Source organism: Etheostoma spectabile, chromosome 18, assembly GCF_008692095.1.
Source record: "Etheostoma spectabile isolate EspeVRDwgs_2016 chromosome 18, UIUC_Espe_1.0, whole genome shotgun sequence".
Classification (NCBI taxonomy): domain Eukaryota; kingdom Metazoa; phylum Chordata; class Actinopteri; order Perciformes; family Percidae; genus Etheostoma; species Etheostoma spectabile.
Genome location: NC_045750.1, coordinates 13,695,187 through 13,709,077, shown reverse-complemented (window position 1 = coordinate 13,709,077; position 13,891 = coordinate 13,695,187). Strand labels below are relative to the sequence as shown.

Below are 13,891 nucleotides of genomic sequence, written 5' to 3'. Positions count from 1 at the left end.
AAGTCAACTATTTCTGCAAAATCAAATATTTCAGAAGTCTTGGCTGCTCCAGCTGAAGAAAACGATAGAGCTCCAAGCATTATGTCAAATACATCTGCTAAATCTTCAAAGACAAATGCTTCAACAATATCTAAGAAATCAAGAGGATCCGCAATTCGTTCTCAAAACTGTGGTGATGAAAGTGAAAAAGAGCAAACTGAAGAAAGAGCAACAAGCAGCATGTCATCCAAATCAGTCCAGTCTCACGTATCTGAAATATCTATAAAGTCTTCAGTGAGAGCACCAAGTGCTTTGTCAGTTAGATCAGCAAAGTCACATGCTTCTACAAAAGCAATCAAATCAAACGCTTCTGAAGCTCAGTCTGGCAAATGTATTGCCACTCCTGATGAAGGAGACAAGGAAGAGGAAGTTGAAGAGAGAGCAGAGAGCGCCACGTCAGCCAAAACTGCAAAGTCAACTATTTCTGTCAAATCTACAAAGTCAAAAGGGCTTGATGGTCCAGCTGAGGAAAATATATCTGATCATGAGGAACATGCAGAGAGGGCTCCAAGCAATATATCAGTCAGATCAGCAAAATCAATAAAGTCTACTGTTTCTGCAACATCCAGAAGATCAAAAATTTCTGAAGTACCCTGTAACTGTGTTGACAGTCCAGCTGATGTTCCAGTTGAAGAAAGCATCACCAGACCTAAATCACATGCTTCTACAGTATCTATTAAATCAAAAGCTTCTTACGTTCCTCCTGATTCTAATGCTTCCGAGGGGAGCAATGATGATGAAGACACCTTAGACAGAGCAGAGAGTGCAATGTCTGCAAAGTCAACTATTTCTGCAAAATCAAATATATCAGAAGTCTTGGCTGCCTCAGCTGAAGAATGTGCTTGTGATTCTCTGGAAAGAGCTTCAAGCATTTTGTCAATCAAATCAGCAAAATCCAATGTTTCTGAAATATCTATAAATTCAAAAGACTCGGCCATCCTTTCTGAACACAGTAATGACATTGCTGATGCAGAGAATGAAGGGAGAGTGAGCTCAATATCAGCACAGTCAGTCAAGTCAAATATATCTGCCAGATCAAAAAAGTCCAAATGTTCTGATATTCCAACTGAAAAAAGCTCTGTGAGCCCCTCTGAAAATATTGCCAAAGAGCAAACCGAAGAAAGAACATCAAGTTGCATTTCACTCAGATCAGTTGAGTCTCATGTTTCTGAAAGATCTATTAAGTCAAAAGCCTCTGGTGTTACAAATGATGATGTGGCTGAACATGAGGATACTACAAAGAGAGCCTCTAGCGCTTTTTCAGTTAAATCAGCAAAGTCTCATGCTTCAGCAAAATCTACAAAATCAAATGTTTCTTCTGTCCGAAGTACTGGCATTTGTGATGAAGGGAAAGATAAAGAGGAAACTCAAGAAAGAGCACAGAGTGCAATGTCAGCCAAATCCAAACAGTCAGCCATGTCAGTACAATCAAGTAAGGAATACGTCTGTGATGTTCCTTCAGTCAAAAACATGTCAAATAATGACAAAACTGTAGAAAGAAAACAAAGCACCTTGTCAGCTAAATCAGCCAGATCTTCCAAATCAAGACAGTCAAATATTTCTGCAAAGTCTACTAAGTCAAAACAATCTAATAATCATGGGGAAGAAAATCATGAGGAGACTATGGAGAGATCACCAAGCAGTACCTCCATCAAATCAACAAACTCAAGGCAGTCAAATGCTTCAGCAGTATCAAAGAAAGCAAAAGCTGCTGAAGATGGCACTAACACTGCGGATGAAAACACTGAGGAAGACACAGAGGTGAGGGCAACAAGCTCAATGTCTGCCGTATCAGTGAAGTCAAATGTCACATCAATATCTACAAAATCAAAAGCTTCTCACAATCCTCAGAATGTAAAGGGAGTAGAAGATGGTGGTAATGAAGAAAATGTGGCTGACTGTGATGAAACTAAAGAGAGATCACCAAGTCCCATGTCAATTAAATCAGTAAAGTCAGATCGGTCTTCGAGGTCAAGGAAATCAAGAGTTTCGGAACAGACAGATGAAACACATACTGAAGAAGTAGATCAAACAGAGAGGACTGTAAGTGTTTTGTCAGGAAAGTCAAATGCTTCTACAAAAACCATAAAGTCCAACGTATCTGAAATTACCCCAAGTGAAAGTACTGCACAAGATGAAGAAACTACAGTAAGAGTGTGTAGTGCAACGTCAATTAAATCAGCAAAATCAAATAATTCAACAAAATCCAACAAATTAATAGCTTCTGAAATTCCCACAATAGAAAGTTCGGACACTCCTTATGAAGGAAATGCTCAAGAGAAATCGAAGAGAGCTCCAAGGGCCATGTCATCAAAGTCAAATATATCAGTAAGATCAAATAAATCAAGTGTATCTGATGTTCCTGGTGAAATAAATACCTGTGAAAAAGAAGAGAGAACACTTAGCCCTGTGTCTGCGAAATCCAATCGATCTGAAATGTTAGGGACATCTGAAATCCCTGCTCTGACAGTTGAGGAAAGTGAAGACAGAGAACCTACATCCATGTCATCAAAGTCAAAGGTGTCATCACATAAGTCAACAGCATCTGGGGCTAAAGAAAAGAAAAGTGAAGGTCAGCCAAAAAGTTCTTTATTTGTCAAGTCAAATCGGTCTGTGAAATCTCGGAAATCGAAAGTGACTGATATTTTAACAGCTGAATGTGTGGAAAATAAAGAGAAATCTGTTCACGTTCCTGCTGAGGAGAAGACCTGTGCTTCTCCAATAATTGCAGGAGAACCAAAAGAAATGAAACGCCATGTGATTTGGCATGCAGAGTCGAATGAAAGTGATTTATCACAAACTCTGTCCAGTTCGGATATTGTAAAAGAGATTGAGATAACATCCGTGGGAGAATCAAAATCCAGTGGGTCTAAGAGGTTAACAAATGGCCCACTTAAAGCTACAAACATTGATAGGAGTGTCAAGGATAATAAAAGTGACAAAAGCAGCAAATTCAAATCCAAGAACACAAATGCTGATGACTTTAAGCTGGTTCCATCCAGCCTTCCAAATGCATCCCCTACTGAGGTTGTGAATGAATGGCTGAATTCAATACCAGCAGATGGTGAGATGTACAGCATGGAGGAATTTAATGAAAACTGTGATGGACAAAAACAAGTCAACACAACAAAGGAAATGACCAGAATCGAGGATACTGGAAATGATGAGAATTCAAAAGACACAAATGAAAGAGTTATGGTGAACAGTATCCCTAATGATGACATCCAAACAAGCAAAGAGTCACCAAATGTTGATAGTAGTCCAGCCTGTACTGAGAGAGATGATGCCGCAAAATTATTTAATTCCTCCGTACAGGTGATGAAAGTACTTTTAAATCCAAAGCCCGACAGATCTAACAGTTTACCAGAAATTTCCCCAGTGTATGGACAAAAACTAAGCACTTCAGCTAGAGGTCTTCTGGATTGCCTTGTGAAGTTGCAGTTAATAGACAATAATCCTAAAAATGCAAACAAAAAGGATGCAAGATACCAAGAGCTAATGAACATTCTTCAATCTCTTTGGCTTTGTGATCCTCCAGAAAATGAACATGTGTTTACGAAGGGTGATCACCATTCTGTGGACGATGAATTCATTCATACTTCATCCTCTGGTGTGGATGTCAACAGTGGTTCCACGGGCTCCGGGAACAGTAGTGATGGTGTAAATGGTAATGTGTCTCAGGCACATACAAGTGCAGATACGTTACGGAAAATACCAGAAGTCTGTGAAGGTGAAGCAGACGCTGAAGCAGAAGCTAAATGGATATCTGGGAGAGAAGTAGAAACAATGCATGAGGAAAAACAAAAGGAAGATGATCCAGATCCAGCTAACCCAGTTAAAGGGAATGATTCTCCAACAGAACTACCTACAACACCATCCTCCTCAAACAAGAGTTCAAACAAGAGTTCAGAAAATGACAACAAAATAATTTCTCAAGATCCTGATCCTGTTTGGGTCTTAAACTTATTAACTAAAATAGAAAAGCAGTTTATGACGCATTATATCAATGCAATGAGAGAATTCAAAGTCAGATGGAACTTGGATAATAATGAGCAGCTTGATATTATGATTGGTGAACTTAAAACTGAGGTCCAGAAAAGAATCCAAACAAGTATAAACAGGGAACTGAGGCACATTCAATGTAAGGCGGGCCCACCACAACCTCCTAAAGAAGCGATGTCCCGTGCTTCAACCACACAAACAGAAGCGAGACGACAGAGACTGAAGATTATGCTCAGACAATCAATTGATGAACAAGCAGAAAAAAGTGATTATTCAGCAACAGAAACCTCTTACAGTGACCAGCGCAGTGAAAACGACGAATTCTGTCAATGTGAAACATGCATTCAAGAAAAAATGACATCTAGGCCGCCACTTCCTGCAGAAGTTACGAATACTGCACCTGTTGTCAAGGACTATGACCTGAAGAGGATTCTGTTGATGAAAAACAGTGGTCCTCGCAATACACAGACAGTCACTTGTACATCTCAATTTGAAAATCACACTGAAACAAAAGCGGCAGAAACACTAGTAGAGAAAGTTATTTCCAAAGCTGTAAGAGAAACGGAGGGGGATGACGTACACCATGATACTGAAGATAACAATGAGGAAATAAACATAACAGAAGATGAAATGGCAGATAATGAGAGTGGAGACATAGTGGAGGATGCATGCAAAGCTGAACTGATGAATGCAGAGGAGGACGATGTCACAGCCACAGCTGATGAATTGTCAAAGGGACCAGCTGAAGAAGCAGAAACTGAAGATGAGATTAATGTAGAAAGAGAAATTTCTGTGGATGAGTTGAAGGAAGAGACTATTGAAGCCACCACCACTCTAGATGAAAATGCAGGAGAAGAAGATGATGTGGCAGCCACAACTGTAGATGAATCTGGCAAAGATGACGTTGTGGAAGAAGAGACAGCGGAAGAGGAGGATATTGCTGCCACGAGTGCAGATGAGTCTGCAGATGAGTACGATGCCACAGCTGATGAATCATCAAAAGAACCAACTGAAGTGCCAACAACTGAAGATGAGATTGCTGTAGAGGAAGAGACTGCTGTCACAAGCAAATATGAATCAAATGATGACATTGCTGAAGAGGAAATTGAAGCAGAGAAGAATGCTGTGGCATCCACAACTGAAAATGAATCTGACAATGAGGAAGCCGTGGAGGAAGAGTCAAAGGAAGAGCTTGCAGAAGCCATTAAAGCTGAAGAAAATACTGCAGAAGAGTCTGATGTGGCAGCCACGACTGAAGATGAATGTGAAGAGAATAAGGCTGCCATGGACGATGAAGAGGAAACTGCAGATAGTGATCAAGCAACCACTGAAAATGAAATTGCAGTGGAAAAAGATGATGTCACAAGTGAAGGAGAAGCTGAAGATAACAATGCAGTAGAACAGGCTACAACTGAAAATGAATCTGACAAAGAGGCAGCTGTGGACACCACCAGTGTGGATGAATCTGAGTCAGAGGTAAAGGAAACAGCTGACAAAGCAACAAGTGAAGATGAGATCCCTGAAGAAAAAGAAAATGGTGTCACAAGTGAAGATGAAATGAAAGAAGAAGAAGAAGAAGAAGAAGAAGAAGAAGAAGAAGAAGAAGAAGAAGAAGCTGGTGATGCCACAACAGCAGATGAGGAAAACACAGATGATGTGGCAGACACAACTGAACATGAATCTGACAAAGAGGCAGCTGTGGACACCACCAGTGTGGATGAGTCTGAGTCAGAGATAAAGGAAACAGCTGACAAAGCAATAAGTGAAGATGAAATGGAAAAAGAAGCTGGTGATGCCACGCCAGCTGATGAGGAAGACGCAGCAGAAGATATAGCAGAGACAACTGATCATAAATCTGACAAAGAGGCAGCTGTGGAAGCCACCAGTGAAGATGAGATTGCTGAAGAAAAGGAAAATGTTGTCGCAAGTCAAGATGAAATTAAAGAAAAACAAGAAGAAGACGAAGAAGAAGCTGGTGATACCACAACAGCTGATGAGGAAAATACAGAAGATGTGGCAGACACAACTGAACATGAATCTGAAAACAATGCAGCTGTGGATGCCACCAGTGTGGATGAGTCTGAGTCAGAGGTAAAGGAAACAGCTGACAAAGCAACAAGTGAAGATGAGATTGCTGAAGAAGAAGAAAATGATGTCACAAGTGAAGATGAAATGAAAGAAGAAGAAGGTGGCGATGCCACAACAGCGGATGACGAATATGCAGCAAACACAACTGAACATGAATCTGACAAGGACGAGGCTGAGGAAGCAGCAATTGAAAGTGATGTTGCTATGGAAGAAGAAGCTATTACCGCCAATGAGGATGACACCAAAGAGGAGACTGCTGAGGTAGACACAGCCACAGAAAAAGAAAATTCAGGTGACGAGGAAATCAGTAAAGCTGATAATGAATCAGAAGAAGAGGAGATGGAAGAAAACACAGAACTTGTGGAAAAGGACGATAATCTAGAATCTGAATCTGAATCTGCAATAAAAGTAAGCCCCAAAGCTGTGACTGAAAATGAATCAGAGGAAGAGAGCGATGAATCAGACACAGATGAAAATGAATCAGTAATAAACACAACAACAGACGCAAATGAGAGCGCAGGAGAAGAGGATTCTTCACAAGTTACAAATGACGATGAATCATGGGAAAAGCCTTCAGAAACCAAGCCTGACAATGAGACTGTTGATGAAAGTGCTGAAGAAAATGAAAATGCAGAAGAGTATAACGTGGCTACAGATGAAAACGGAACTTTGAGTGAGGCAGAACATGTCCACGTCACATCAGCTGAAGAGCTTCATGATACAAAATCATCTGCAGAAAGCAGTGGCGCTGAAGATTCTGTTCAAGAAGTAGAAAAAGATGAGGAAGACCATAATGAATCTTATAACAAGGAATCAGAGGAGGTTGAAAATGAAAGTGCAAACGAGTCTGGAGTAACAGGTGAAGATTGCACAGAGGACGCAACAACAGGAGACGAGACTGAAGAACGTGAAACAGCAGAAGAAGAACCGGGGGAAGCTGAAATGGCAGGGAATGAGATTACTGAAAGTGAGGAGGATGGCGAGGCCCAAACAGGAAGGGAAGAAGGCACCGATAACACAGAAGACGAATCTGCAGATAACACCCAACTTACAGATGGAGAAGGAAAAGCTGACATGACTGAAGAGCATCAAGAAGATGCTATAACTGAGACAAATGATGAAACAGAAGGGCCTGATGATGTGGTGGAGCTGAAGCCAGATGAGGAGGAAATATTGGAAAACAACGACGAAAACAAACTAATAATGGAAGATGTAGAAGATAATAATGATGAACAAGGAACAAATTTAACACAGTGTGAATGTATCAATATCCCAAATGAAAGCCGTGATAATAACGAAGATGTTGAAGCCTCCGAAAAAGAGGAGGAAACCGAGACAGCCAATGAAGGCAACCAGGGAGAATCAGCTGACGGAGAAGATGAAGCAGATGAATATTCAGACGAACCAGAGGAAGAAACTGATTACGGAAAGAAAGATTTTGTTCCAGGCAAAACAGATAATCAAGAGGCAACTGAAAGAGAAGCTGCGAAAACCACATTAATCCCACTTGATACTTTGGTCCAAGTGAATGCAGAATCTGAGGATGGTGCTTATGCTGATGTTGAAGATTCTGAGACTGACACAAACAGCCATGAAGAAGTCACAAGCCTTGAGATAAAGGCAGTGAAACATATTTCATCCTAAGTTGACCGGGACTTAGGCTTTGTGAGAGTCTGAAGTCATTTTAAGTCATTAAGTCGGGTATCCTAGAGGAGATCTAACAAGAACGGTGAAGTAAATGGATCTCCATTATTCTCATTTCTATCTTGATTTTAAGAACTTGTCAAACAAGCACTAAAGAAACACAAGCATTGTGTTCTGGCATTTTGAAATGCTAAGACTGAACACATGCACAACAACTGCTGATCATGTAGTTGTGTAAAAGGAATCATAAAAACTTGAATGTTTAATACGTATATAGTATATACGTAGGAGGTTTTAATGCAAAACTAAATAGGACTCATTTTAATTATGAGTGTTTGGTATGTGTTACCTACTGCAACTCTGCACTTCAGACTGAGATGGCACTGATGATAAACTATGCTTTATGGTAGTTGATAGGAACTATGACTGTTGCATTAATGAAAAATGTCATACATGCACAAAAACTGTAGATTTTTTTCTTCAAATTACTGCAGTGTATTTAAACCATTTTTGCTGCTCAACATTGATTTTCATATTAAGCAAATCTCTGAATGTATTTCATCTTATCAAAAGTAATCTGTAAAGATGTTTGTTTCCAAAGTTAAAATTAAAGTTATATATTTTTCTAGCTAATATTTCTGGAAAGCCAGAAAATGCTGATAAAATTAAATTTGATTGTTTAACTTACTTTGTGTGCAGATACAGTACTGTACACAGCAGTATTTTAGTGCTGGTTTTAAATAGCTAAAGTGGATGATCACAATCAGGTAACCGTGTTATAGCTTTGTTTGACTTCTATATACAAGAAGTAGAAAAGGTTATGGCGGGGTTTTATGTACACGCTCTCCTATTGCTCTATATTTTAGACAATTCAGTGACAAAACAACGGTTATCAGTAAGAAAATAAGCTATTATCTGTGGTACAGAGGTTATTACCATTGCTGAATGTACAGTATGTATTGTATCTGAAATAAAAAGTACTTTAAAGTAATTTCTTTTATTCTTTTTTATGACAATTAAAATTCTAAAAATAAAAATCAACAGGTGACATTGACATTTCACATCATAAACTGAGCCTTTGTACCTCTTTGAGTTAAAGTGTGAAAGAAAAGAAAAATTACATTTTACAAATCACTTATCTGCAACATGAACATGTGCCACTATGCATGTAACATTACTGGGGAAAAATATGTATGTATTCCATTCATACACAGAGTTAATATGTTAACGGAATGTGAATATCATGGTTTCAGTATTTTAAAAGATCATATTGAACATCACTTTAAAAAAGTGTATTATTGTGAGTGATAAAAAGAATAAGGGTGGTCATAAGACACTTGAAAACATCATATGCATCCCCACACACAAGCATAATGACTGAGTGTGTGAGACTCTATTGAGACTTCATTCACTCTCCTTCTACCGTGAGCACTATAAGATAGAGCTGATGGATGTGCCACTTCCTTTTGCAGTCTCTTGTGGTCATGTGACATACATACTTGGTGTCACTCTGATTGACTACATAACATCACAATGAGGGCCAGGCCACTCCTCTCAAGCTTTTTTATGGACACAAGAAATTGTCATTCAGCCTCTGAAGTCCTTTTACAGCATGTGCTACCTGCATGCAGCAGTACTCTTGGGAAGTATGCTTATTTCCTGCTACACCAGTCTTTAATGGAAAAAAACAATAGGGTTGTATCAAGATTAACTTGGCATAAATTGTGAAGGGTAAATGTCTCAAAATTAAGGTTCACTTTACTCCCAAACTCCCGTTGGGAAACAAAATAACCATCAATACATCTAAGAATCACCTGGATAGGAAAGAGAGTATTAAGGAGTCACTGCCATTCAACTAAGTTTTAAAACCATGTTAAACTCATTGTTTAGTTTTAAGGGCCAACAATGTACTATATGGTTGAGTATTACCTGCCTCATCAATATATTCCAAGCAACAGCAGGCAGCTGAAGGGGCGGGGCTAGAAGGGGAGCACGGGGTGGTATCAGCCCCCACTGAAATATGATTGCCCCCCCAATCCATTGGGCTAGAGTGCTGCCAATAAGACAATTGTGATTTCCATTGGATCAGAGTACTGTCACTTGGCTGCCTGTTCTGCCACTCTTTCTGATCCCATGGAACCAGCACTGGACTTGTTTTTGAAACAAGTGTCAGACTGAGCCCATAGAAAATGTTTATTATATTCCGATATACAATTTGTTTAAAATTAAAACTAGGGAAATTAATTATGAATGTGATGTGTTTAATTAAGCAAAATTGCATTGGGTTGTTACAGATTTTCAAAGCTGTAAATAAATGCAAACTCCACACAGAAAGATCCTGCTCCGATAAGGGATCGGGCCCAGGGGTCTCATTTATAAACATCGCGTACGCACAAAACAAGGCTGAAGATGTGCGTACACCACTTCCCACGCAAGGCAAGGCAAGGCAAGGCAGCTTTATTTGTATAGCACATTTCAGCAACAGGGCAATTCAAAGTGCTTTACACAAAATCATTAAAACAGATAAAACACAAGTACAAACAGTTAAAAGTAATAAGCATTAAAAATCAATAAGACACATGAATAGACAGTTAAAAACAAAATAGAAACATTAGGACACATAAAACACAAGAATAAAAGTTACAGTGCAGCATAAGAAAGAAATGAGCATTAATTTAAAGAAAGGCAGCATCAAAAAGAAAGGTCTTCAGCCTTGATTTAAAAGAACTGAGAGTAGTAGCGGATCTACAGGTTTCTGGGAGTTTATTCCAGATATGAGGAGCATAGAAACTGAAAGCTGCTTCGCCCTGTTTAGTTCTGACTCTGGGGACAGAAAGTAGACCTGTCCCAGATGACCTGAGAGGTCTGGGGGGGTCATAGTGTAGTAGCAGATCAGAAATGTATTTTGGACCTAAACCGTTAAGGGATTTATAAACTAGCAAGAGTACTTTGAAATCAACGCAAAGGTTGTGATTTATACAAACCAAACTTGACGGGAGAATGTGCGGTCCTCCACGCAAACTCTGACCCATGAGTATAAATATTTTGGAGACAATGGGAATTGGCAACGCAGATGGTAAGGAGGTGAAATGATGTCAGACTGCAGAAAGTAAATGTGGAAATAATGATTAATCTTAATATTTTCAAGTATTGATGTCTTACACTCGTTTTTTCTCTCCTTGTAATCCATATTATCATGAAGCTAAATCCAGCAGTGTTATTTATGCTTGTACTGAGTGATAATTGTTCCTTAAACACTACAACTCAAATCTTAAATCAAAATTTGTTCTTAATATTTTATCGGCGTTGTCTCACCGTCACATTGTCCGCTATGGAGAGCAGGAGGATGAGATGGCTCCATGGAACACAGGATAGCATCAAATACCCTACCATTTCATAATGGCAGAACACAGTGTAAATAACTAAATGTCTGTGTATATATAATCAAATGTCAAAGTCTGAAATACAGCCATAAGCTGCACAATCGTTACATGTCATGTCCTTGTTAACAGTCAGTTATATACATTTCTAGTTGATGCTGTGCTTTTGGCAAGGTGTTAACAATCACAAGTTGTTGTAAATAAAAATACTACGGTGACCCCCCCCCCATGCCTAATACTGCATGATGGCACTGCAGGCTCTGCAGGACTAACCCCAAATGTAAGAATCAGGAGAGAAAAGGACTTCAGGGACCATGATGATGACTGGTTAATATGACGATGTAAATTCCCAGCTGCGTTCTTGGGTCTATCTACTGAATTGGGTCCAGTAGAGAGGGCAACCGGCTGTTTACAGCTAAGTGGTTTGTATAAATATTACAATATTCAACACAGTTTTATAATTATATTATTTTGGGCGTACGCCATTTTTGGTTTTTGGGCGTATGTACACTTTTAGTAAGGATCGTATGCACAGTTTTAGAAATGAGACCTCATGACCTTGGACCTTTTCACTGTGCTAACCACAAACCACAGAGTCACCATGAAGCTTAGGACGATGTCTAGCTACCTGCTAAAGAAAGTCAAATTATCTAGGAGATATAACACCAAGATATTTCTCAGGAGTGGGTGGAGACTGCAGTGCAGAGCTAAAAAGAAATTGACCATCTGACTTACATTCATCCTGTTCTACAAACATGACTCAAATGGGATGATATTTACTCTCATGCCAATGAGAATGAAAAATGCCCAAGATGTCTAATCAGGCAACTTAAGTAAAAAACACCTATGGTTAGAGCACGTATAAATTTTTGTTATTTTGGCGTTAGGGATAGTCTTACTTGTTCTTTATTTTTGCTGAGCTTCCTAAATTATATTTTTTACACAAAAATGTCTCTTTCTCTAAATGTTTAGTGTTTAAAATGGTAAAGTATTATAATAAATACAAAGGATCATGTAAACAGCTACGTCAACAGGCTGAAGATGCTGGATGACCACACTCATGTGAAAGTAGTGATCATCGGTTGTGAGTGCAATGTGCCATTGTGATAAACAGCACTCAGTAAGTTTTAAAAGTAAATGGTGAAAACCCCAAGCAGTTTCTTAACCCTCATGTTGTCCTCGGGTCAAATCGACCCGTTTTCTTATATCAATATTCCTTTTAACTACCCAAAATAACATGACTGATTCCACACAATGCTCTTTAGCAAGTACAAATCTACTTTCATTCATTTTGAGGTGTCTTATTCAATTTTATATTTATTTAAAAAAAAAAAATGTTTTAAATGGTTTTGAAATAGTATTGAGTAATAGTTGGCATATTCCAGTCTGTGATTATCCATCAACATACAGTACAGTCCTTTAATTTTAGTCTAAATAATTCCTAATTTCATGCTTTTCTAAGTCAAACATTAGGTATAATTTCCTATAAATGAGGTTTATTGGCCATAAATTCAAAGGTAACTGTAAAACTAAAGTTATTAAGTTAAGTAGTGTTGAAAATGTCAACAAAAAAGTGACAAACATTGACAAAAAGTGTTGCAAAAATGGACAAAAATGTAAGAAAAAGTAAAAAACATTGATAAAAAGCGCCAACAAAAGTGTTGATTTTTCAATTTTGACAGGAAGACAACACGAGGGTTAATGAAATACAATTATACTATTCCTCTAATCATTATGTATCATTACGTCTTTCCTTTAATAATGCTACTCTAATGTTAACATGGAGAGATGAATTCAGTCCTCAAATCTGGAAAAGCAGAGTTTTTTTGAGGAAGCACCTGCTCACTGGCACAAATATATTTCCACGGTAAACACTGGAAGAGTGAGGAACGTCATCCGGAGCACAATAATAAGGGGCTTTCCCGTAGCCATGTTTACTTCAGAGCAACGTGCCTCTCGAACAGCTGCACAGACTTGCTCCCAACTGCAGATGTGTCACTTCAACAAAGAGTATGACAGGTACTGGGGAAAATTTAGTTTTGGTACTTAAAGGAATACTTTACCCTCAAAATTACCATTTGTATGTCAATAACTCAGCGAGTACTGCCTTGAATTTCTGAAGAAAATTGTTTCATGCCACCACAGTAAATCTAAATATGTCTTATAGACTCCACGCCACAACTTGCGCAGTATATTTCAATTATACAGTTGTATGCTCAGTACTTCCTAAAACCTCATGATTTACATCACTTCCACTACTAGCCTAAGAGGCGGACGCAGGCGCACTACTTGTCCGCGAGTACAGAGTAGTGAGTCTGCACAAGAGGGAGATTGTTCATGCAGAAGTGATGCATGTCATGGGTAATGCATGCAACCATTTTTTTTTATTTCTCTGGTTTTTGATTCTCTATTCGCCATGGACAGACATTTCTTCCTCAAATTCAAGGCAACACTTTCTGAGTAAATGATCTATAACTGGTCATTTTGGGGGTTTTCTTTATAATATCATAGTAACAGACCGTATGAAAGTTTACACTAATAAGGATGCATTAAGCAATGCATAAAATAGGAAAATGGAATCAATATGTATACATGCACTAAAATGACTTTAACTAACTACACAGGAAACACTGCCATTACAGTAAACTCCAAAAGTGTGCTTGGCGTCTGCTGAATAACGCAGGAAAAGCAATAGGAAAGGTGAAGCTCTTCCAAAACTCATGAACATCCAAAGGAAC

At 38.7% G+C, this 13,891-nt stretch overlaps 1 protein-coding gene across 6 annotated transcripts in view; it reads left to right on the top strand.

The window, feature by feature from the left end:
- Nucleotides 1–8,711, top strand: part of rp1l1b (rp1 like 1b) — a 26,792-nt gene extending 18,081 nt beyond the window's left edge. The window contains exons 2-4 of one of the 6 annotated variants that reach the window (XM_032543719.1): nucleotides 53–627; nucleotides 736–5,866; nucleotides 6,269–8,711. In XM_032543719.1, coding sequence (XP_032399610.1) covers nucleotides 82–627; nucleotides 736–5,866; nucleotides 6,269–7,773 — 7,182 coding nt within the window. In that variant the 5' untranslated portion in view covers nucleotides 53–81 and the 3' untranslated portion in view covers nucleotides 7,774–8,711. Of the gene's footprint in view, nucleotides 1–52; nucleotides 5,867–6,268 lie in introns of all 6 variants that reach the window. The other 5 variants (XM_032543718.1, XM_032543720.1, XM_032543717.1 and 2 more) reach the window with 5 other exon arrangements.
- The last annotated feature ends 5,180 nt before the right edge of the window (nucleotides 8,712–13,891 follow it).